The sequence below is a fragment of the Bos taurus genome, chromosome 18 (assembly GCF_002263795.3).
Source record: "Bos taurus isolate L1 Dominette 01449 registration number 42190680 breed Hereford chromosome 18, ARS-UCD2.0, whole genome shotgun sequence".
Taxonomy (NCBI): Eukaryota; Metazoa; Chordata; class Mammalia; order Artiodactyla; family Bovidae; genus Bos; species Bos taurus.
In genome coordinates, this window is record NC_037345.1 from 5067928 (window position 1) to 5094232 (window position 26305).

At 46.5% G+C, this 26305-nt stretch overlaps 1 protein-coding gene across 2 annotated transcripts in view; it reads left to right on the forward strand.

Moving 5' to 3' along the window:
• The window catches only part of VAT1L (vesicle amine transport 1 like), a 164953-nt gene that overhangs the window by 63058 nt on the left and 75590 nt on the right, over window positions 1–26305 (forward strand). For both annotated transcript variants that reach the window (XM_059876991.1, NM_001046624.2), the window contains exons 4-6: window positions 10987–11129; window positions 20671–20774; window positions 22987–23042. In XM_059876991.1, the coding sequence (XP_059732974.1) occupies window positions 10987–11129; window positions 20671–20774; window positions 22987–23042 (303 nt within the window). The remainder of the gene's footprint in view (window positions 1–10986; window positions 11130–20670; window positions 20775–22986; window positions 23043–26305) is intronic.

The window sequence follows — 26305 nt, forward strand, 5'->3', positions numbered from 1 at the left end:
CACTGGATCTCAGCAGACTCTGCACATTAGAATCACCCTCTGGAACTTATAAAATACAGACAAATAACTAGGCGCCATCCTGGCTTGAAATAAAACATGTGCTATTAAGGTATTCAGAGCATCCCAGGGGCCTTAGCCTCTGCATCATGCCAAGTGGAATGGCGCCCTGAAGGATGAGTGGCATCAGGATCTCTTGGGAGGCTTGTTAAACCTCTGATGCCAGGTTCCACCCCCTGGGGATTCTGATTCTGCAGGTCTGGGGTGGGGGCCTGAGAACCTGCATTTCTAACAAGTCTCCAGATGAAGTGATGTGTCACTAGCAGCTCACAAGGAGAAGCACTGAGCTGTATGATAGATAAAATCAATCATCGATCAAAGGTATCATCCACCAGGTCTTCCCAGACAAATGTGTCTACTGCTTTTTTGGATTAAAAAAAAAATCCATATTTTGACCTTCAGTTCAGTTCAGTCGCTCAGTCATGTCCGACTCTTGGTGACCCCACGGACTGCAGCATGCCAGGCCTCCCTGTCCATCACCAACTCCCGGAAGTGGATCAAACTCACGTCCATCAAGTCGGTGATGCCATTCAACCATCTCATCCTCTGTTGTCTCTCCAGTGCCACGAGACCTTGAGCAATTGAAAAAGGCTTGTCTCCATTGATCTTCACTTTTTTCCTCCTTCTCTCTCTTCTCCCTCAGCCACTGCCCCCTGGAACTTCTCGCTATAGAGATATCTGCTCAGCACATACATGTTACAGGGAGTGTCATGTGTAGTTCAAGAGTTTGGCAGCGACGAACAAGATAAAAAGGAGCTGATTCTGAAAACGTTCTAGGGGAAGGCATAGAACGTTCTTTCCTGCCTTTGATGGCGGGTCACATGGATCAGCCCACGCAGTGGGATGTGAATTTGCTCTTCTTACAACAATTGAGTCAAGTGAATTGTTGAGCAGGCAAATGACAGCCTTGATCTGGGGGAAAAGAAGAGTTTCTAAACCCGTGTCTGAATCCCAGTGTGGGAGTCAGTACTGTCATATGAAAAGCATAAGGAGGGCTCAGGTCTCCAATATACTAAATTTTGTGATAACAGTCATTTATCTCTCCTGGTCCAAGTGCCTTTCTGCCTTGACGAAGATGAAAAAGTAAACTGGTGGTTCTTGGGAACAGAACAATCCACCCTCACTGTTTCCTCCAGGCGTCTCCTCTATATACCCCCAAGCTCATTCTTTTCCATTCTTTGACCACAAGAATGATTGGTGGTTTCCAGGAGCTGTTTAAAATCAAAAACAACTTGTGGAAGAGATAACCCTAACTCTCTTCTATAAGTGATCTTGGAAATGTCAAGTTAGCAGTAGAAAATTCCATTTTTCACTAAATGTAGGATACTGTGTAAAGTCTCATTCTCTTTGGGAGGCTTTTCAAATAGATTTTTTTATAGACCAGCTAAGAACCAGTCCGTGTGACCTAGAAGTCACGGCACTTGAGAGACCACAGGGATCAAGTTCAAGTTCCCGTTTGTCTAGTCTCTCCCTCCACATGTCCACATGCGCTGGACTGCATGCCCCCTATTTGCCACGAATTTCCAAGAGTGAAGTGTGCCAACGTGGTCTTATCCCAGTGGTTCAATGGTTGGAATTGGCATTCTCACTCCATTGGTTTAAGTGTATGACTGTACCTTTAATAGTATCTTTATTTTATTCATATCTGTTGCCTCTAGAGGAATGCAAGCCCCAAAGTGAAAAGGACCATTTATAACTTGTTCACCTTTATGTTTCCAGGAACTCCCATAGGGCTAGGGTTAGGGTCTAACCTATTAGAGGCAGTCATGAAATAGCCCTCTAATGATGGAATGAGCAACAAAGAAGTGACAGAGAGGCTGAGGTTCAAAAGATGACGGGGAATCAGCCAAGAGAAAAGACAGGGGAGAGGGCTACCGGTAGGGGGCCTGCATGTGAAAGGTCCTGTGGTCAGAGGGTGTGGTGCTCAGGAAAGACTTGGCATTTTCCCCATATGCTCAGTCTGTCGAAAGCTAGAGTTGTGGTGTACGATGAGGAGGTAGAGAACCTCTGCATCAGAGAGGCCCTTTGAAGCCATCTTTCCATTGTCTCCTCCTTACTTGAGAATCTGATGCTGCATCCTGCATCTCAGTGCCCTGATAGGAGCGCCTATTCCATAATCAAAGATTTTTTCTTTTCTTTTTTTTTTTTAATCAGAGGATAATTACTTTACAATATTGTCATGTTTTTTGGCGTACATCAACATGAATCGGCCCTAGGGCTACATATGTCCCATCCCTCTTGAACCACACCCCCCGCCCATCCCAGCTCTCACGGTTGTCCCAGAGCACCAGCTTTGGGTTCCCTGCATCATACAGCAAACTCATGCTGGCTATCTATTTCACACATGGTAATGCATCTGTTTCAATCCTTTTCTCTCAAATCATCCCACCCTCTCCTTCCCCTACTGTGTCCAAAAGTCTGTTAATATTTTTTAGATTTTTTAAAATTGAACTTTTAGTTTTGTACTGGAGTGTGACCAGTGAGCAGTGTTGTGATAGCTTCAGGTGGACAGCATAGGGACTCAGCCATGTTTCCATTCTCCCCCTAAACCCTCCCATCCGGGCTGCCACATAACATTGAGCAGAGTCCCCTGTGGTATACAGTAGGTCCTTGTTGGTGATCCATTTTAAATACAGCAGTGTGTACATGTCCATCCCAAACTCCCTAACTATGTCTTCCCTCATTCCCCGTCCTCCCCAGCAACCGTAAGTTCCTCTCTAAGTCTGTGAGTCTGCTTCTGTCCTGTAAACAAGTTCATTTGTAGCATGCCTTTTTAGATTCTACATATAAGGGACAGCATCCATTCTAAATTCAGGTTGAGTGGGTAACCAGAATTTCAGCCAGGCTTGGTCCTAATTCCAGGACAGCTGTGTTAAAAATTGTCATTTAACAAGCTGAATATGTCTCTGGCATGTACTAAGCCTGTTACACAGATGTGCCTGCTCCTCTGACCTTCCCAGGTGGCACAGTGGTAAGGAACCTGCCTGCCAAGCAGGAGGTGGAGGTTTGAACCATGGGTTGGGAAGATCCCCTGGAGAAGGAAATGGCAACCCACTCCAGCATTCTCTCCTGGAGAATCCCATGGACAGAGGAGCCTGGAGGGCTACAGTCCACGGGGTTACAAAGAGTTGGACACAACTGAGCAACTAAAACAGCGACCTCCTCCTCAAATTGTTCATCTACTGTGCCCAAACTTTCTGGAATAAGATCTTGCTTTGAACTGCCAGTCTGTTGATAAGAGTCAAATTGCAGGACCCACCCCTCCCCGCCCCCCCACAAACAACTTCCTCACAATTATTGGCCCTGGATTTCCCACTGACTGTGCTCTGCTTGAGGAGACCTCAACAGCCCTGGGATTAGGACCGAGCTGGTTGAAATCTGTTCACCTATCTTAACCTGAGACAGAGCTATCCAGAGTAGACCAATTAAGCCTTCCAGACTGATGTCAAGGACCCATGGCTTTCTCTAAGATTTCCATGTCAGCAACTTGAATGCTTAGCAGGATGGACAAAAAGACAGTCAGGGACAGTCAAGGAGTCAGGGACAGCTGAGTCTGACCCCAGCCTTATCACGTACAGGCGCCAGAACCCTGGACAGGTTCTTTTCCTCTCTGAATCCCCATTTTCAGGTATAAAAGAGAAACGAAGTGTCCTACAAGTGATTTAAGGATTTAAGGCAGCTCTTTAGCCCAGTACCTGGCACAAGGTGTGAGGCAGGAACCACGCCGCTGTCACCTCTGAGGGAAGGGAGGCAGAGGCTTGCTGCGAGCTCTTACATCCTACAAGGGAAGGGGAATCAATCAGAAACAAGTACATGCAAATCTCCATTTACTGCTGTTGCTGGGAGACTAGATTGTCTTGTTCATTTTATGTTCTGGGTCTGCAGGTAAATTGCAAAATCCTTTTTATTGAAAATTCACTCCGTCTTCCGCAAATGTTTATTGAGTCCATGCTGTTTGCCAGGCACATGGGAGAAACCGAGGATAAATTAGATGCTGATCTTGCATTCACCTTGGGAGTTGGAGAAGGGAGGGTACAGATTGTCTATAAATGTGAGGGAGAGCACTTTTCTGCTTAAGTACAGAATGGTGGGTATTATTTATTTTAGAAAATCACTGAGGATCTTGCAAGGGCCTCTCATTGCCTGAGTGAATTAATTAAGAGTTAAAAGAGGGGGTGGGAATGCTGCAAATAGAGGTGCACTGAACTTGTGTTTACTACCCATCATTATTTATATAATAATAGACACTATAATCTCAGACGGTAAAGCGTCTGCCTACAATGCGGGAGACCTGGCTTCGATCCATGGGTCAGGAAGATCCTTGGAGAAGGCAATGGCACCCCACTCCAGCACTCTTGCCTGGAAAACCCCATGGGTGGAAGAGCCTGGTAGGCTGCAGTCCGCGCAAAGAGTCGGACATGACTGAGCGAATATTACATATACTACTTGTATCTGTGCTAATTATATGTGCATTTATATTGTATATATGCATGCATATGTGCTCAGCCGTGTCTGACTCTTTGCAACCCCAGGGACTGTAGCCCACCAGGCTCCTCTGTCCATGGGATTCTCCAGGCAAGAATACTGGAGCGGATTGCCATGCCCTCCTCCAGGGGATCTTCCCGACCCAGGGATCAAACTCAAATCTCTCCTGTCTCCTGCATTGTCAGGCAGGTTCTTTACCACTAGCGACATCTGGGAAGCCCATTCATATATACATATAATTCTAGCTATATATTGTATAACATAATTATATATACACAGTTGTCCCTTGGCATCCACAGGACCACACCCCTCCCCCAACAGAAACCCAAATCCAAGGATGCTCAAGTCTTTTATATAAAATGGGATAGTGTTTGCATATAACCCATGCACATCCTCCATGTACTTTAAATCATCTCAAGATTACTTATAAGCCCTAATACAGGATAAATTCGATGTAAATAGTTGCCAGCATGTGGTAAATTCAAGTTTTATTTTCTGGAACCTTCTGGAATTAATTTTTCCAGAATATTTTCAAATCACCAATTGTTGCCTCCACAGATGCAGAATCAGTATCCATGAGGGCTGACTGTAACTATATTATATAATATGTTTATGTATTATATATTACATTTAGTGCTCACATATATTACATAATAATATAAATATGTAGGTAACCCAGTTACTTCTGTCACTTCATTTTATTACCACATGTATCTTTCTCTTTAAAATGAAAATGGTAAATTTCTGCTTGGGCCAGAGACTAGTAATGCTGAATGTTAAATCTGTGCTTTATTCCTGCTCTGCAAAGCTGAAAAACAAAGAAATCTGCAAAGTGACAAGGGGCTTCCCCATTACGTCAAACCCCTGTTATTTCTTGTGCATCAGGTCAACACACTTTACCAAACACCTGCTTCGTGCCAGGCTCTGCCCTGGGCACTGGGGTGTGGAGCCCACAAGGCACCGTCTCTGGCGCACGGACGGGTCAGCGAGCAGCCGCAGAAGGCGGCGGTGGCTGCTGTCCTGGAGGACGTTCGGTGGTGGCCCTGGAAGAGGGGAGAGGGTCTGCCTGGGATGCTGGAAAACTGGCGGCCTCAGAGCAAGCACTGTGAGCTGCAGAAGGGAGTGGAAAGCCAGGTCGTGACAGGAGAGGGGACGCATTCGGGGAAAGCGGCACTGTTACAAGCAGCATGTGGGGCTGTGGAGTAGTAGTAAACTGTGGATCTGCTCCCACTGCCCATATAACCATAATAATACGGAGAAAAATGGCAATAGGAGTCCTAGTGGTAACGAGTGCAAATGCTTATTGGGTGTTCCGGTGCTAAGCCTGTGGATGCATTATGTCATACAGCCCCGCAGCAGTCTTAGAATTTATATAGTGCCATATGATGCGTATACTGTAAAATGCAGAGGAGCGGACGCTTACTCAGGGTCGCTCAGCCGGCGAGCACAGCACGTCAAGTTCTGCCGCATCGTACCCTGGTGGCCTTGGCCCAGGCCCCCGACCTCCGTGAACCTCAGCTCCTTCCTCAGTAAAGGAAGGTTGAAGGCTTATTCTGCGAACGCCTTGGGATGAGGGTCAGGGCCACTGTCAGTGATGGCGCAAGTGTGTGTAGCTAGGGAGTGGGTATTGGCCAGGCGGAGGCCGTCTCTTAGCGAGGTGACTGGGTCAGATCCCAGGGGGCTGGCCTTGTGCGGTCACGTACAGGGTGTGCATTTCATCCGGAAGTTGGGACAGGCGTTGGGAAGCCTTGCAGCACATGAGGAAATGTTCAGTGGTGTGTTTAAGAAAAATCGTCCTTCACGGTATGAAGTCCACGTGGAAACAGCCAGGCTGGTGAGAAGGGTGTTGTCATAGTCCAGGGGAGGAAGTGGCAGTCACAAGAGATGGTGAGGGGAAGCAATCTGTGCCATTTGGAAGAGGAGTTCAGTACAACTCCTAGATTTCTCTCTTTAGCAATGCGTGAATGGTGCAGCTCCATCCACTGAGGCAGGAAATGCAGCGGGAGGAGTGTGTGGGGTTGAATCATGTCCCCCTGCCCTCGTCCAGTTCATAAATTAAAATCCTAAACCCCAGCACCTCAAAATGTGCCCTTGTTTGGAGGCAGGATCTTCACAGAGGTCATCGAGTTACAATGAGGTCATGAGGGTAAGCCTTAAACCACAAGGCTGCTGTCCTTACAAGAAGGGGGTTTGTGGACACAGATAGGCACAGGGAGAGAAGACCAGTGTGAGGAGACCCAGGGAGAAGACCACCGGGGAGGGAAGCCTGGGTCTGCTCCCTCCCTCATGGTCATTAGAAGGAGCCAGCTCTGCTGACACTCAGTTCTGCTGACACTCTGAGTTCAGACCTCCAGCCTCAGAACCGTGAAACAGCAAAGTCCTGTTGGTTAAGCCGCCCAGCCTGTGGCATTTCGTGATGGCAGCCCTCGCAAGCTCATACAAGGAGTAACTCTTTTGGAGAGAGCCACGAGTTATGTTTTGGATCGCTTGAGTCTGATGTGTGGTTTCCGGAGAGCCGGGTGAAGATGGCTGGTAAGATGTAGTTCAGTACACAGCCGTGGACCTCGGTGTGCCTAGAGAGATGAAGGCGTATCAGGAATCTGCCGCTCCAGCCTCTATTACAGTGTGACGAGGCAGCATGTAGTAGGAATCTGAAAAGGAGTTGAGGGATAAATGTCAGGTTTGCTTAAGGCTTCCCTGGTGGCTCAGATGGTAAAGAATCTGCCTGCAATGCAGGAGACCCAGGTTTGATCCCTGGGTTGGGAAGATCCCCTGGAGAAGGGAATGGCTACCCACCCCAGTATTCTGGCCTGGAGAATTCCATGGACAGAGGAGCCTGGCGGGCTACAGTCCATGGGGCCGCAAAGAGTCGGACACTTTCACTCACTTGCTTAAGGACAGAAGGCAGGAGGGACTACACAGCTATGAGCACCAGCTCTAAGCTCTCACCCCAGCAGTACTAACAGTACCTGTCGAATTTTCAAGGATCGTCACATTGGTTGCTGACATTTACACTCTGGTGGGCTATAGCCCACAGGGTCACACAGAGTCAGATGAGACTGAAGCAACTCAGGACACATGCATAGGAAAGATAATCCCTTTTTTGTTCTGTAAAATCAGGAGATAAAGAAATGAACCAGACTTCCATGGTAGTTCAGTAATTAAGAATCCTCCTGCCAAGAAAAGAGAATCTGCCTGCCAATGCAGGGGACATGGCTTTGGTCCCTTGTTGGGGGCAACTAAGGGGAAACTAAGTGGCCCCGGGGCTACTGAGCCCATGTGCCACGGCTAGTGAGCCCGCACTCTAGAGCCCACGTGTGCAAGCACTGAGTGCCGCACGCCCGGGAGCCCATGCTCTGCACCCAGAGAGGCCGCCTCAACGAGAAGCCCCCACACTGCAGCTGGAGAGGAGCCCCCGCTTGCCACAACTAGAGAAAGCCCGAACGCAGCCGAAACTAAATAAATAAAATGTTCTTAAGAAGAAATTAACCAAAATACCAAAGCTATTCTTAGAGCAGAGAAGTACAGCCCGTCTAGAGTCTCAGGTTCATGGCCATGTTCTGAAATGGTGACCTCCAAGCGAGCATGTCAGTAATGTGTCTATTTTAGACAGCAATGTAAAAGTCCACTTAGTGCAAAATGTCAAAATAAGTAGACAGCGTGGCATAATAGAAAATGGCAGTAGCTGGAAGTCAAGAGACTTTGCTTTGCATCTCAGGTCTGCCTCAGAAGAACTGGGTCACCTTAACCTTTCCGAGTCCCCTGTCCCTGCTCTATAAACAATGAGGGGGAGGGGGTAACTGGATGAGCTTATAAATCTGACATTTTCTGATGCTCTCAATGTTTCCTTTCATTGCAAATGTTGGGAAGAATCGTATTTCCACAAATTGACCTGCCAGCCTGATTTGAGTCCACCAACATGAAAATGTAAATAAAGTGAGAGGCAGTAATTCATATCACAGATGCCTTTGGTGGAATGATTTCCCTCCTTAATAATTTCTGCCTCATGAAGATGGTTGATGGAACACTGGAAAAAGATAGTATTTGGTTTTAGGATGCATCCTAATTAGCAAATTGGGTTTTACTGGAAGGTTTGTGAATGCATGCGATCACAGTATTTTGTCCACTGACTCAAACTTCTGACCATACTGAAAAAGGACATGGGAAGATTACCCATTCCTAACTACTTCTGTGATCTCTCTTGAAACATTTGGTATTTAAATGTACTGGCTTTTTCTTCATATGGTTGGACATCTCAGCTCTAGCTGTAATAAGCCACTATGGGGTACGGATGATTAACAGTGACTGAGTCCCATGTTTTGTGCCAGGCGCTGACCTGTGTCACATGTTACCTCATTCCCCACCCTGGAGCAGAGGCTATCAGACACACCACACCTTCTCTGCACTCAGTGTGGTACAATTTGCTCACTTAGGGCTCCTAACTGGCTGTGGAAGCACGTTTGGTCTCTAAGGACAAGCCAGACATGCCTAAGGGTTACTGCTGCAGAAGCAACCCTGAACCCATATCAGATGGAAATTTGGTGGATAAATACTCCAGCTTCCTCACCACTTGGTTGGGATAATGCAAGGTGCAATCTGCATTTGCTCTTGGAGTTCCTCAGAGGGACCCAGTTCCAGTTACCATGGTGGATGCTGACTTGATAAACACACCCTTTATTGACTGCCTTCCATTTCTGTCCTGATATCCCGGTGTTTCCTGCAACCCTATTCCAGATAAAGGTGGTTGTTGTTTGTTGTTCAGTCACTCAGTCATGTTGGACTCTTTGTGACCCCATGGACTGCAGCACACCAGGCTCCCCTGTCCTTCACTGTCTTCCAGAGTTTGCTCAAAGTCATGTCCATTGAGTCAGTGATGCCATCCAACCATCTCATCCTCTGTCACCCCCTTCTCCTCCTTCCCTCAATATTTCCCAGCATCGGGGTCTTTTCCAGTGAGTCAACTCTGTGCATCAAGTGGCCCAAGTATTAGAGCTTCAGTAACAGTCCTTCCAATGAATATTCAGGGTTGATTTGTTTATTGACTGCCTTCTATTTCTGTCTTAATACCCTGGTATTTCCTGTGATCCTATTCCAGATAAAGGACTTGCTCCTCAGGATCTGCTTCTGGGGAATCCAAACTAGGACATCCTCCAAGATCCCTGGGGTGTAGGTAATATCAGTGCTGATTTATAGATGGAGAACCTGAAGTCCAGATGGTTAAATGATCATTGTTATGTCTTGGTACCAGGGTTTTGCTGGCTCTCCTTCCTCTATGCCAGTGGTTCTCAACTGGGGGAGATCGTGTTTCCCAGGGGACATTTCTAAATGTCTGGAGATATTTTTTTAATTCATTTATTCTTTAACTGAAAGGTAATTGCTCCACAATATTGGTTTCTGCCATCCATACGCCCACCAACATGAATCGGCCATAGATATACATATGTCCCCTCCCTCTGAACCTCCGCCCCACCTCCCACCCCATCCCAGCCTTCTAGCTTGTTACAGAGCCCCAGTCCGAGCTCCCCGCGTCAGGCAGCAGGTTCCCGTGGGCTATCTGTTTCACATGTGGTAGTGTACACGTTTCCGTTTGTCCCACCTCCTTCCTCCCCACCCCTGTGTCCGTAAGTCTGTCCTCTGTGTCTGCATCTCCATTGCTGCCCTGCAAATAGGCTCCTCAGTACCTCTTTCTAGATTCCATATATGTGTGTTAATATACGATATTTGCTTTTCTCTTTCTGACTTACTTTGCTTTGTATAATAGGCTCTAGGTTCATCCACCTCATTAGAACTGACTCAAATGTGCTCCTTCTTATGGCTGAGTAATGTTTCACTGTATATACGTACCACAGCTTCTTTATCCATTCATATGTTGGTAGACATTTAGGGTGCTTCCATGTCCTAGCTATTGTAAATAGTGCTACAATGAACACTGTGGTACCTGTATCTTTTTTCAGTTTGGTTTCCTCAGGGTATATGCCCAGTAGTGGGAATTACCGGGTCCTATGGTAGTTTTATTCCTAGTATTTTTAAGGAATCGCCATAGTGGCTGTGTCCATTTACATTCCCACCAACTGCGCAAGAGGGTCCCCTTTTCTCCACACCTTCTCCAGCATGTGTTTGTGGATTTTCTGACGATGGGCATTCTGACCAGTGTGAGGTGGTATCTCGCTGTAGTTTTGATTTGCATCTAATAACGAGCGATGTTGACTGGAGATACTTTTGGTTGTCACAGCTGGGGGCATGCTGCTGGTACCGTGTAGGTGGAGGCCAGGGATCCTGCTAAACATCTCACAATGCACAGTTCAGCCCCCTCCAACGAAGACCAATCCAGCCAAAAAAAAGGTCAATAGTGCCAAGGCCGAGAAACCCTGCTTTTTGCCCAGCAAGATTAGCTGTCGGGTGGTAGCTCTTCTATGTGACTTGTCTGTTATATTTCACTTCTAGGGCCAAGCTGTGGCTCAGCTGTGCTCCACTGTCCCCAACGTGACCGTCTTTGGAACAGCTTCTACTTTCAAGCACGAAGCTATCAAGGACTCCGTGACCCACCTCTTCGACAGAAACGCAGACTATGTGCAGGAAGTGAAGAGGTAAGATGTTTGTTCTAAAGAGCACCGGGATGGTCCTTGCGCTCCTCTCTTAGAGAATTTCTCTCAGTCGTGTCTGACTCTTTGCGACCCCATGGACTGTATAGGCCCAGGTCTCCCGCATTGCAGGAGGATTCTTTACCAGCTGAGCCACCAGGGAACCCCAAGAATACTGGAGTTGAGTAGCCTATCCCTCCTCCAGGGAATCTTCCCAACCCAGGAATCAGACCAGGGTCTCCAGCATTGCAGGTGGATTCTTTACCAACTGAGCTATCAAGGAAGCCCCTTCTTAAAGAACAGGGGCATTCATTTAGAGGAGGGCTAATAACAGTCATCAGCTCAGTGGTAAAGAATCTGCCTGCCAACGCAGGAGACCCGGGTTCGATCCCTAGGTCGGGAAGATCCTCTGGAGAAGGGAACAGCAACCTACTCCAGAATTCTTGCCTGGGAAATCCCATGGACAGAGGAGCCTGGTGGGCTACAGTCTATGGGATTGCAGAGTCAGACACAACTTAGCAACTGAGCATGCACGCACTCTCTCTTTCTCAGGGTCATAATGCCATAATGATGAACATGCATATTACTAGCTCTGGGCTATTTCACATGTAATTCGCTCATCTAATCCTCTCAACAACCTTATTATTATCCCCATTTTGGAGACAATAAACCCAAGGAACTGAGACGTTAAGTAACTCACCAAGCTGAATTGTGAGAGCTGCTACAACATGACCTTAACACAGAGAAGTTTATCTCTCACGAATTCACATAACAGCCCCAGGGAATGTAGACTCCAACCTGGGTGTGACTGAGAGCCACCAAAGGACCACGGTGGTGACAAATGGGACATGGGCTTGAAACAGTCACTGGTGCTGCAGGGAGAATGAATGGGAGACGGGAATCTGAAGGCAGAGGCGTCAGTCTGCTGGCTGTTGCGGTCTCCACAGGGGAGACTTTGGTTTATAACCAGATCCGTATTTTACCTGTGATCCTGAAGCCATTGATCACGGCTACGTGCACGCCAACACAGGGAATCAGATGGCACACTCAGCTGCTGCCACACTTGCAGATGATCTGTGGGTCTCCCCCTGCTGATTCTGAGCATTCAAGGCAGATTCCCAGGCTCTGCTCCACTCGCAGTCCCTGGGAGGATTCAGCCAGGTCCCAGAGCCACTGTTTATATATTTTCAGTCTCCAGCACAAAATTGTAAGCTACAAAGGATTAAGTTGTCTAGCTAACATCATAACAAAGAAACCATTTTCTCCACACCCCTGATTAAGGGCTGCAAGACAGGAGATCTGGTTGCTTGAAGTGATAGATTTGGACCAGATTAGGTTAAACTTGAGAAGTTTCTTGGAAAGGAAAGCCTTCTGATGGTCTGAATTCCCCGATTTGTTTTTAGATATTGAATGGGGAGATCTACATGCTATTTAAGGTTGCCCCAGTATTTCCCATGAGGTGTGAAAAGAGAGCTTAAAAGCTGGATATTAGAACTTCACCATCCATTTCTCAGATATCCAGAGATCACAGGCATTTTGTAAAAAATTTAAGTATAGATGATTATATTTTCCAGTGTAGGTAATTACAGAATATTGAATAGAGTTCCCTGTGCTGTACAGTAAATCCTTGTTGCTTATTTATTTTATATATAGTAGTCTGAAAGACTCTCAGAATATATTTTTGCCTACTCTTATACCCCTCAGGTGGTTCTTTATTCCTTTTTTTTGGCTCGCTGGGTCTTCGATGCTGCTACTCGCAGCTTTGTCTGGCTGCAGCGAGAGGGAGTGACTCCCTCTGGTTGCGGCTCTCGGGCGTCTCGGTGTGGGGGCTTCTCTTGTTGTGGAGCACAGGCTTTGGGTGCACGGGCTTCAGGAGTTGCAGCACTCAGGCACAGTGCTTGTGGCACATGGGATCTTCTCGGAACAGGAATTGAACCCGAGTCTCCTGCTTTGGCAGGTGGATTCTTTACTGAGTAGCCACCGGGGAAGTTCCTTCCTTTCTTTAGCTTGTATCTTTCAAGCTGTGATCTGATCCCTTCTGTCCTCTTTTCTTTCATCCTCTGAAGTGATATTTTGGCAAGCATCCCTTTCTCTGTTCCTGCCCTGACCAACTTAACTTAGTAAGTCCCAAATATCTGTGGTGGGCCAGGTACTCTGCTAGGGCAGCAGATCCAGCAGAAACTACCTTGAGAATCACTGTCTTCAAGGAACTTAGAGTCTCAGTGGGGAAGACAGGACAAAAGATATTGAAAGGTTCATTGCTTTATAGTTTTGGTATGCACTCTGGTGGAGAAATGCAAGGTGCTAGTGAAATAAGCACAGGCACGTGGGGAAATCAGATGTGTTATCCATCAAAGGGTGAGATTTGGACTGAGAACTGAGGGATGAGCATCAGGCCAAAAGAAGAGCATTTCTGACCAAGGGGAATGGCGTGTGCTAAGGCCCAGGGTCAGGAAAGACTTGGTCAGTTCCAGAATCTGCAAGGAGACCCGTGCGGCTGGAGGATGTGGTGAGAGGATTTGGGAGGTAGTAGCAGAAGAGAAGCAGGGGATAGCAGCTCTTCTGAAGAGGTGACAGTCCATACCAGGGAGCCTCTGTGGTCCCCACACCCCAGGAGCTGCACCATCCCCTCATCCCCTCACTGCACTTGACCTGCTCCCTTTAGCCCAGAATCGATGATTTCTGCTGATGTCAGAAAAGTGGAAGATAATAGCATCTGAGAGTACCTCCTCCGACCACCATCCTGCAAACATGACCTCCAATACTTCCTTGAGTTTTTAAGTAGAGATCCTAGGATTAGCCTAAAAATGACTTGAGAAGTCACAGGTATATTTCAACTCTCTGTCCCATGAATCCTACCCTCAGGAAATAATCCTGAAGAAGATAAAAGCCACAGGTCCATATTGCCTGTTGCAGAGCCAAGTACTCCTTCTGCCTCGCTGTAGGTGCCCAGGGTGGACTGACAGCGTGAATTACAGCATCGTCTATAATAGTGAAAATTCAGAACCAGCCCCCATCAACAACAGAAGGGAAACAGCTAGGTAGATTACACTACACCCACACGCTTGAGTATTATGCAGCCCCTAAAAAAAAAATGCTAGTTATGAAGACTCTGTCAGAAAATGAAAAAAATATCCATAGTAGCATATTGAGTGAAAAAAGCAGTATGCCAAATTCCAGCTACACTGTGATCACAGCTTTGTATAAATCCTTGGCGTGTAAGGACATAAAATGAAAGAGAAAAAAAATCCACCCACTAAGATGCAACAGGAGTGGAATGCAGAGTGACTTTTCCTTCTTTTCTGATCCGTGGATATTGTTTGTTACACAATGTTGTGTGTAATCAACTAGAAAAAAATAATAGTGTAAAATTTCTTGGGACGGAAATTCTTTTATCAACCAGTCCGTCAGTCTGCTTCTTTTGAACATGTCTGCAGCCTAGAACCAGACATTTTAAAGGGAATGGGGGGAAATATTTATAATACAGACCTAGCCTTTATGTCACTCCCCCTTCTCTTTTCAAGAGGAGAGAGATGAGTATGCTCTTTGTTTCAGGAGATGAAACAAAGTGGAAGAGTTCGAAGCTTTGAATTGTGTGCATCTGACTGTAAGGGCTTTAAAAATAAAGAGGAGAGAAAAAAGACCAGAGGGAGCACAGAGGGGGACAGCCCCCACGTGGGAGCTTGAAGACTGGGAAGTATTTTAGTCCTTAGAGAGAGGCGGGGAGTGAGTCCTACGCCAGGTCTGCATCAGTCCTCTTGCTCTTTAGAGCATCTTAGTGAGACCATTTGATGTGTATCCAGCAAGATGGAAATTCCACATCTTACAAAGAAACTGAGGCCAAGTGGAAATTAACAAAAGCCTAGCCAGCAGGAGAGAGCGGAGAGAAAACAATAGAGAAAGGGTTCCTTACTAGAGGTGGTTTTGCTAAGTGAGGTGGGAGGCATCGCAGTGAACTTTTACTAAGCAGCCTACTGTGTGCCAGGCGCGCTGAAATCGCCTCATCCCTGTGTCATGAGTTCAGAGGTGATGGTTAAAGCCATGGCATGGATGAGTTCTCAGAGAAAAGGGGAATCTGAACGAGAAGACTTGCAGGAGAGCCAAGGACCCAGCTGGAAATGGAAGTTACGATGATAAAGGGGAATTGATCTCTTGATTGACAAAGTCGAAGGGCCGCTTACCCAGTAATGACTCAATGGCAAAGGCTACCACTCAGGAGAAATCCCCCACTGATCCGAGTGGGCGAGAAGCAAAGAGCCGTCACTTTCAGAAAAGGAGCAGGGGGTTGGGGACCAAGGACAGACAGACAGGAAAATCTCGGATCAGCAATCCCCAAATATCTTGCTGCTGAATTTGGCATAGAGACTCTCCGAGCTGGGGCTATTTCTGTTTGCTTCTTAAGTCTGCAGAGATTTATGACAGCAGGAGAAAGCAGAGTAGGAACTGCTGCCTTTAACTCTGCCCTCTCTGTGTTTGTGTAATTATGCAGGCAAGGTGCACATTCCCAGAAACTGGGGCCCTGGGGGCAGCTCAGAAATGAGGATGGTCTCTGTGCCTCTGGCGAGCTGTGTAGCTCTGCTTGTGATATTCATGATTGTTCCTTTAAAAGATGCTGCTAAGGTGCTTGTCAATAGAAGGATGAGCAAGGGAGGACCTGACCCAAGCCTCCCTGTGGAAAGAAAGTTGTTCAGTGTTAGTTGTTCAGTCATATCCGGCGTGACCCCATGGACTGCAGGCTGCCAGGCTCCTCTGTCCGTGGGATTCTCCAGGCAAGAATGCTGGAGTGGGTTGCCATTCCCTTCTCCAGGGGATCTTCCCGACCCAGGAGTCGAACCCGGGTCTCCTGCATTGCAGGCAGGTTCTTTACCGTTTGAGCCACCAGGGAAGTCCCTACTTGCAGGACCTGAGCATTTTAACTAGACCCAGTGTTCAGTCCGATCCACTAACTGCGCTTCTAGTGACTAAACAAGGGGATGGAGCGCTTTGCCATTCTGCAGCTCTCACCTGAAGGAACATTGCTGGCCCTTAAAGGAGCAATGTCTGCTCGCAGGTTTGACTTCTATAACCAAATTGGGTCAGTGGCGTGTTCTCACCCTCAGGGCCCCCAGGAATGACACCAGCCTGTACCCAGCTTCTCATCCACAGAATCCATCTCCTCCCTTCCCTTCCTCCCACTGCACCACTGACCTTCAAAAGGATGTGATGACAGCAATGCGTGGCGAATTTTTGGCTTATTTCAACCTCCATGCATTGCCCGACTCTCTGCTCAGCCTCCACTGGGGACTATGAGTGGCAGTGGCAGTCACCCCCGGCTGGCCACCCCGCCCTACAAAACCTCCTCCATCTCTGGGGCTCTCACTTGGCGTCCGGTTCAAACCAGGGCCCTCCTATTCCCCACACAGTCAACTGACTCTGCTGAGCCTCAGTTTCCTCATCCATCAAATGGGTATAACTGGCCCTGAGTCTCAGGACTGACACGAGGTCTCATGAGATGAGACAGTGCTGTGCCTGGCACACAGTAGGTGCTCTTGAATGTGGGGTTTTAGGAATAGCTAGAAAGTCAGGGTGTCTAGGGTGGTGAGTCAGAGGTGAGGATGGGGAAGTGGGCAGAGCATATGGTCACGTGTTTCTGTGGGTGTGCCCTGCATTTCTGCAGAACCACAGTCCAGAGGCTGGAGCCACAGGCCGAGGCCAGGCAGCCAGTGCAAGGAACTGGGATGGGCAGAGGGGAGGTTGTGGGCCCATGAGCAGAACGTGGATGTGAGGTCCGGGAGGGCAGGCTCTCACTTCCACGGGAGGGAGCAAAACTGACCTGTGGACGTGAGAAAGGAGGGTGCTCAGCTCCCCAGCAGGCGGCTCAGCCCGGCCTCAGCAGCGTCTGTGTGCCGCCTCCCGCTGCCTCTCCAGCCCCGCTGTGCAGCAGGCTCCCTCCCTTTTTTTAATTTTTTAACATTCTAAACAGCTTCATTTCAATTAGTGTACAAACCAGAAGAAAAGAACATTTACCAAGGAAAGTTTGTAACCACTTTTTTCTATTATTACACACCATGAAAAATTCATCTTATAGTGGTTCAGACTTAGTACTTATTTATACACACATTTGTTTCATGCACATATCCTTCTGCATGTTCATATAAACTCACACACCCTCATTCACATATTTTTAAAATATGTAAATGGAAATAAAAGTTTGATGAAATGAAATACCCTTACTCCAATTTGTTATTTTTTTTTAATCCCAATCTCCTCATTTATTCCTCCCCCAACCTTTCCCCTTTGATAGCCATAGTTTGTTTTATAAGTCTGTGAGTCTGGTTCTGTTTGGTGAATAAATTCATTTGTACCATCTTTTAAAATTCCACATGTAAGTGATATCATACGATATTTGTCTTTCTCTTTCTGACTTACTTCATTTTTATGATAATTTCTGGGTCCGTCCATGTTGCTGCAAATGGTATTATTTCATTCTTTGTCATGACTGAGCAATATTGCATTGTGTGTCTGTCTGTGTATCCTACAGCCTCTTTATCCATTTCTCTGTCAGTGGGCATTCAGGTTGCATCCATGTCTTGGCTATTGTAAATAGTGCTGCAATGAACATTGGGATGCATGTGTCTTTTTGAATTGTGTTTTTTTCCAGATAAATGCTCTGGATTGCTGGATCATATGGCAGTTCTATTTTTAGTTTTTTAAGAAACCTCCATATTGTTTTTCCACAGAGTCTGCACTAATTTACAATGCCACCAAAAGTGTAGGAGGGCTCCCTTTTTTCCACACCCTCTGCGGAGTTTATTGTTTGTAGACTTTTTGATGATGACCATTCTGACCGCTCTGAGGTGATACCTCATTGTAGTTTTGATTTGCATTTTTCTAATAATTAGCAACATTGAGCATTTTTTTCACATGAAGCAATCAATTTTGTTCATTCAGTTCAGTTCAGTTCAGTCGCTCAGTCGTGTCTGACTCTTTGTGACCCCATGAATCGCAGCACGCCAGGCCTCCCTGTCCATCACCAACTCCCAGAGTTCACTGAGACTCACGTCCATCGAGTCAGTGATGCCATCCAGCCATCTCATCCTATGTCGTCCCCTTCTCCTCCTGCCCCTAATCCCTCCCAGCATCAGAGTCTTCCAATGTTCATTATGGAGAGTTAATTTTTTTTAAGATTTTAAAAAATGAATGTATTTATTTTAATTGGAGGCTAATTACTTTACAATATTGTGGTGGTTTCTGCCATACATTGACATGAATCAGCCATGGGTGCACATGTGTTCCTCATCCTGAACCCCCCTCCCACCTCCCTCCCCATCCCGTCCCTCAGGGTCATCCCAGTGCACCAGCCCTGAGCACCCTGTCTGCGTGCTGTTCCCTCTGCCTGGGACCCTGTTACCACCTCTCTTGACCCACATATCTGCTCCACCTGCCACTCTTCACTTCCCCAGGGACGTCTTCCCTGGCAGCCCTGATTGGGCAGATCCTCAGTGTAGACGGTCTCATGGCACCTTTGTGGCACTGGACCCCACTCAATTTCAATTTAATTTTCATTTGTATAATGTTTGATTCATATCTGCCTAAAGTAAGCTCCAAAAAAGAGGGAGAAATCAAATCTGTTCGGGTTCACCATGACATCCCCCATGCCTAGGGCAGTACCAGTGCTCAATATTCAATGAACAAATTAATGACTAATTAAACAGTAAACCAGGGGCTTCCACAGTGTGGAACTGAAATCAACAGCAGCAGCAGCAGCTGGAAACTTCTTAGAAATGCAAATACTTGGGCCCCACCTCAGACCAAGTGAATCCTAGAGCTGGGGTTGGGGAGGGGGGTGGGGGTGGTCGTGGGGGGATCGCAATCTATGTCTTAAAGAGCCCCCAGGGAGATTCTGACACACTGAGGTTTGAGATCCACTGGCCTAATTTTCTCAGTTCAGTTCAGTCATTCAGTCGTGTCTGACTCTGCGACCCCATGGACTGCAGCACGCCAGGCCTCCCTGTCCATCAGCAATTCCTGGAGTTTACTCAAACTCATGTCCATCGAGTCAGTGATGACATGCAGCCATCTCATCCTCTGTCGTCCCCTTCTCCTCCCACCTTCAATCTTTCCCAGCATCAGGGTCTTTTCCAATGAGTCAGCTCTTTGCATCAGGTGGCCAAAGTATTGGAGTTTCAGCTTCAACATCAGTCCTTGCAATGAACACTCAGGACTGATCTCCTTTAGGATGGACTGGTTGGATCTTCTTGCAGTCTAAGGACTCTCAGGAGTCTTCTCCAACATCACAGTTCAAAAGCATCAGTTGCTAATTTACAGATGGAACTTGAACAGACACACCCATGAGATAAGCCCTCTATTGGGTAGAAAGCAAAGCTGATCTCTTTGGAAGGGCCTCTGTAATGGGCTGGGTTTTGGACAAGGCCTGGGGGCTTTTAAAGGGCACACTCTTGTTAGACTCAGCTCTTGCGGGCACGAGAAGGTTGCCTTCGTGTCTGAACCCTGGAGGTGCGTGTGTAATTTCCTAGTTGGTGCCACTGTGGACACAGCTGGTGACATCAGCTAGTGTTGGTGGCTGAACTTTGCTGAAGGATTGGGGAGGGGGTAGAAAAACTGAGTGATGTGCTAAGGCAAGATAGCCCCTACAAACTCACAAACCTGAGGAAATGCCTTTCTTGTCTGCCCAGAGCAGGGTCCAGCCACAGCTGGTAACTCCGTGGGCAGGAATATTTTCCCTACACATCTCCCGAGAGTTCCAGTCCTACAGCCCCTCCTGCATAATCTCTTTTATCCCAGGAAGCCCAGTACGTGTTTATTAAGTGCATGAGTAAGTGAATTGCTAAATGTTAAATAAATAAACGGATGAAGGAATCTTCCTAATAGAGGACGGATGTGGATTCCCTCTATGCTGGAACCCTCCATCACTGTAGGAAGATCCCCTCTATTTAACCCTCTTCCTCTGAGAGTGTACTTATAGGTTGAACCTGGAGATTGGACAAACAGAAGTTTGCAAGTTAAATTAGTGTGCCTTTATAGATTCACTGAGGAGGGACGTGGAGAAGGAAAAAGGCAAACCCTGCTAGACTGGAAGCCCCACGAAGATAGGGAGCTTGCTGGTTATAGCACTCTGTCTTCAGCACCTTGGACAGAGTTGGGCACGCGACCCAAGCTCCACAAATATGAGTTGTTGATTGGCTTCCAGAGTGACTGTTTTGTGGTTGGCAATCGGCCAAGTATCACATTTTTCATCTCACTTCATTCCTAGCACAAAAAGACATGCTAGGTCCACTTTCCAAAGGAGAAAGGGGAGGCTCAGAGATGTTGAGTAAGGTGGCTAGACAGACTGTGACTTTCCACGCTGGCACCACCCTCTGGGCTTAGCATCCTCCAGCTTTGTGAAATTCTTCAAGACGGACTCCAAGGCTTCTGCTGTACATCTTGATGCTCTCAGAGCTCTCTGTGTTCCTGAGAGTCAACAGTATGACATGGGAGGGGAGAGGGACTGACAGTTTGTTCCCTGACAGGTTACAATATTTTACTTTGTCGTTTTGCCATTTAGAATCTCTGCTGAAGGAGTGGATATTGTTTTGGATTGCCTCTGTGGGGACAACACCGGGAAAGGCCTCAGCCTTCTCAAACCACTGGGGACCTACATTTTATATGGTGAGTGCTCAACAGAAGCGGGGGCAGGGAGCACTGCGTGTGTGCTTGCAAAAGCTCTGAAAGACGAGATGTGCTGATATGTTGGCAGAATAAGATGGGGGTATTCTCAACTTTTTCATATTTTCTATGATATTGCTATGGCTGTTCATTGTTTTCTATTCTAAAAGTGCCTACTGCACTATTATTCTATAAGCATGTCTCATTCTACAAGAAATAAAGCAAGGCCAAGCCAAGGTAGTGATGAGATGAAACCTGACCACAGTAGGTGGCACAGGAGGGAAATACTAATAGCTTCAAAGGAAGTTCCAAAAACGAAGCAACAAAGGACCCAAAGGAGGATGGAGAGGAGTGGATAGGATGCAGGTGGGGGTGGGTGTGGGGATAAATGGGAAGATCTTCATTACTGAAGATGAAGTTGCAAAGTACAGGATTTCCTTCCTCTAAACTACTCCTGTATGTCCCAATCAAGACAGAAGCTCTGAAGGGATGAAGTCCACATCTGCCTCTACATTCACTTATATGCTCTCGGGTCTGGGGGGATCTATGAAGGACATCTGGGAGAGGTTTCCTCCAGAAGAATGAGACCCCAGAGCCTCCTCTTTCTCTTTTGTCCCTCTTCTTCTTCCTCGCCTCCTTGTCTTCCTCCTCCAACACCACCTCCTCTTTCTCCCCCTTCCCCTTCCCCTTTTTCTTCTCTTTGTCATAGGCATAGAAAGCAATTTAAACATTAGTCTCTACAAAGGGAAAAAAACATATCTGAAGCCAGATGTCACATTCCAGAGCCATATGATCTTAGGGTTCTCCAGTGTGTGAGATTTTTGGCACTCTGTTCCATGGGAATAGAGTACAAAATTGAGCCTTAGTTCTGTATAGCTTAGGAAAAAAATACTCAATTCTGTACTGTTTGCTGAGAAGTTTATAAAAGAGATCTGTGAGAGGAATAAGCAGCCAAGCATCATTTTGTCATCATCAGATCATTGTGACAGAAAGAGAAGGAAGAAGCTTTCACTGCTGGAGTATTCTGGCATCATCAATAGTGGCCATGTATTAATAGTTGAAAGGGGCAGATGCATAATTTTAAAATTATTACTATTGATAAGAGAAGCTATGAATGTCAGTGTACAATATATGGATATTGGCTATGACCGACATGTGAGTCAAATGCAGATGACACTTTATCCATCTTTGCTCATGTACTAGCTGTTTTTTCGCCTTAGTTTCACGATGTCACTCTGGTGTAATACAACTCGATCATATCACAAGTATCTAATTCATTGTATCAATCACTTGACTACTAAGTAATCAAAGCCTAGTGCCGTGATGTTTGTATCCCGTAAAAGCCATGCCATAAAAGGAGAAGCAAGTTCACCAATGCCGAAGAAGTGAGTTTAAGACAGACATTGATTTTCTCATTTACCGGTTCTCTGAGAAGATCCTAGTCCCAAATCTGTGGGGACAAAGCAGAGGAGTTGTTGAAAAGCCACCAATATTGTATAGTATCTCTCACCTTCCACCCAACCCAGAACCCAGGAGGAGGTCTTTTCTTTCTGCACGAGTAGACTCAGCTTCCTGTCTTCCCTCTGAATATCACTTGTTCTCACTAGCAAAGCTCGGTTACCTACACCTTTGGTCTCAAATGGTTTTCTCCTTTCTGCCCAGACTTCTTTGGAGGTAACATGAGTCACACCATTTCCTTGGCTTCTGAACCTGTTTTCACCCTCACCTGTTGCTCTGTACCCTGTATTTCCATCCATCTAAATTCTAGCCCAGCCCCGCCTCTCCCCACCACTTAAATGCCCAGTCAATGTCATCTCCCCAAACCTCTCACTCACCGAGGAATCAAATTAAAACCATAAAGGAAGCTCACAAATGAGTTCATTTCTCAGTCTCCAAGAACGGAACCAACAAGACATTTTGGCAGCCCATCACTTTATTAGAATGTTGGCTTAAATCACATTTTTGCCGCATGACCAATTTTCCCAAGCGATGAAACGGTCGCCTTGAGAAATGTTACTTCCTCTTTGATCCAGTGATACTTAGTTAAAATTGTTGGCTTGACACCACCCACCCCCTCCATTTCCCTCACTTTTCCAAGGCTGAATTAAATTTCTGTTCAAGCTCTTGACAGTTTGGGGCCAAACAACTGCCATTCTTCCATGTGAACCAAGAGATTGATTGTCATGAGCTTGACTTAGGAGTCTTCCCTTTGCAGGTTCATCCAACATGGTGACTGGAGAGACCAAGAGCTTCTTCAGCTTTGCAAAATCAGTAAGTATCCATGCACGTCTAACGAACGGGGGTGGTGTGGTGCTTGGCATGCTGTAAGCTCTTCTAAGGACATGGACCTGATAGGCCAACTCTTGCTTGTCTTTCATCTGCATCATTCATTTGCAAGACAGCCTGTGTTCCCACCCTGCTCATTACACATGGTCAGGACTGTGACTTGGGGCGCTTTTGTTCAAATGAAGCAGAGAGGTAAGAGAGTCAGAGAAACTCCAGAAAGCTTTGTTTCTTATTTCAACAGAGATTGTTGGTGTTCTTAATCATTGGTCAAGAATAAACTTAGCATTAGTGAAGTTTGTTTGGTCCGTGGAGAGACCAGCCTTTCAGTTTGGCTACTTTCTAACCGGGTCTCCAGGGCTGCCTGACATTTCTCCATATCCTTATTCTACTGGCTTGGAGATACAATGGGACCTCAAATTTTCTCAAGCTCCTGGGGCGGTACTGTGATAGGGGCAAGTGTGTGAACCCTAGCATAGATGCTCATGTCTGAATACAGTGGTTACTGTGTCTGCAATTGAGAAGCTGCGTTCCTGGTACATTCACTGCATCACGAACCTACTCAGGTCTGCATTCCCACCTAGAGCTACAGTTGCTGGAATTAAACTAATTTGGACTTGAACCTGCATTTTTACCTCCACACCCACAACAAGGAGTGGCAGCGTCTCATCAGAGCCTGCCTTCGTCCTCTCTCCTCTACCCTCCCCAGCAGCCAGTGAGATGCTGATGGACTCACTCACTCTGTGAGCATCTTCTGAGCACCTACTATTTGTGGTGCTGTGCCAAGCACCGGGTACCGCAGTGAATTAGGCTGGCACACTTGATGTCCTTGGGAGGGAGGCAGACAAGCTGAAATAAGTAACACATATTAATAAGATGCTTGGCAGAACATCTCTGAAAGGGATGAAATAGGGTGTTGCAACAGAAAAGAACAGAATGGGGTAGAGGCATTATGAATAGGGCAGTCAGACAAAACCGGGGCAAGGGGTTTAGAATTTACTCTCAGCATGACACTGTGGAGGTATCCAGATGCCCTCAAAGTGCCAACTCTGATTGCCAAAGGCTTTATTCCCAAATGGCCCCTGATTGTGGAATGATCAATACTTCCTGCCCTGAGAGTGGAATGAAAGGGCCTCTGCTTGCGTTTGAACTTCAAAGTTCAGGTCAAGGATTACGCAGCCATGGGATAAACAGGGGAGCAAGAATGGAGCCTAATGAAGGATGCTGTCTGGATCATGTCCCCTGAAGACAGGCTTTGTGTCCTTGGCAGCTGTTTCATTGCTGTGGCTGTAATTAATGTGATGCTGACGGCCTGCTGTGGGGAACCAAATTGCTCTGAAATTACATACAATTGTAAGAAGTGTTTTCCCTTTCTCCCCTACATGCACAATCACAACACACAGTGTTAATGAAATAATTGCAGTGTGCCCAGGTTCGATGAAGGCGCTTGTAAAAACAGCCAGGATGGAGGGTAAGATTCTCCTGCCCAGAACAAGGCTTCTGATTACCAGAAGGCTTTATAGCTGGAGGTCAAGAACAAAGTTTGTTCCCTTTCAGAGGCCAGGTTCAATATTAGTTGGTCGGTTAGAAGCAAATTGAAGGTAGGGCATGCTGAGGCAGTGGAATGATGGCTTTGTTCTGGAAGGTTCTAGAAAGGCATTTTCTTCTGTACATTGGAGAAAAGCTTAGAAATCGAAGGTATAGTTGGACTCATACAGGAATTTCTCACGCAGCTATCCTACTGATGTTCCCACTTAAAACTCTTACAGAGTGTGTGTTCACATGCCATTTGTTTTTAGATCATAAGGGTAATGACAATAACAATTGAAGTCAACATTTCAAGAGCAGTCTGACTCCAGATCCAAAACTCTTACTCACTTAAGCCAAAATATCTCTCCAACTTCCGATGATAAAAAGGTTTCATACTTATAGACCACATACTACGTGCCAGATGCTGAGCTAAGTCATTTGTACGTGTTAACACACTTATTCCCCATGACGACCCTGCGAGGTATGGTGGGGACACTGAACACAGGTTAAGCGATTTGCTCACAGTTGCACGCTGCGTGACAGAGTGGGATTCAGAAGCAGGCGCTGGACTCTGGAACTCACTTAACCACGACTGGGCAGCAACGATAGGCTCAGTGAGCTTTCATTTCACAAATGCTGCTGGAAGCACTATGCATACACTATGAATCAAGTTATTAATCGTTTCTCTGCCTCCACGTCTGTGGCAAGCAGCCCAGGCCAAATACATGTCTCTTCTAGAGCCGGCCCTGGGGCCGCTGGGGACTGGGTTTTGGTGAAAATGTTGGGCATGAACCTTACCCCTGTTGACAACCTGTCTTTCTTAGACGTATTTTCCAACCATCTCATGTCCCCGCTTTTAAAAGTATTTTACTTTTTTGAGCTTCCTCAATCCTGGAAGGAGGCAGGATGTAAAGGAAACAAACCATAACATAAATGTTAATATCATAAATGTTCCTAAGTATCCATCACATGGCTCTTTGCCTTCTGTATTAAACTAGTTAGTAACCATTTTAATCTCTTAAGAGTCTTCCAGAAGCTGGAACTTCAAATTTCTAAAGTCTAACAAGAACCAAAGGGGACATAATCAAGACAGAGAAAAGCAATTGGATAAATATTTCTGTGGTTTGCTAATGAGTTATCTACTTATTTTTCCTACTTATGGCTTCCCTGATAGCTCAGCTGGTAAAGAATCCACGTGCAATGCAAGAGACCCTGGTTAGATCCCTGGGACGGGAAGATCTGCTGGAGAAGGGATAGGCTACCCACTCCAGCATTCTTGGGCTTTCCTGGTAGCTCAGCTAGTAAAGAATCTGCCTGCAATGCGGGAGACCTGGGTTCAACCCCTGGGTTGGGAAGACCCCCTGGATAAAGGAAAGGCTACCCACTCCAGTATTCTGGCCTGGAGAATTCCATGGACTGTATAGTTCATGGGTTTGCAAAGAGTCAGACACGACTGAGTAACTTTCACTTTCACTCACTTATTTTTCATGTCTAAAGTGGAAGATGGGAGACAGGAAATAAGGCAGCCGTACTTGTCAGGTGTGGCTTTCCCACTTAGGACCTTAGTGCTAGTGACATTTACGGATGGATAATTTTGTCTCAAGGACCTGCCCTGTGTATTGCAGGATTTTAGCAACATCCCTGGCTTTTTCCCAATTCCCAGGTGGTGCAGTGGCAAAGAATCCACCTGCCAGTGCAGGAGATGCAAGACATGGGTTTTA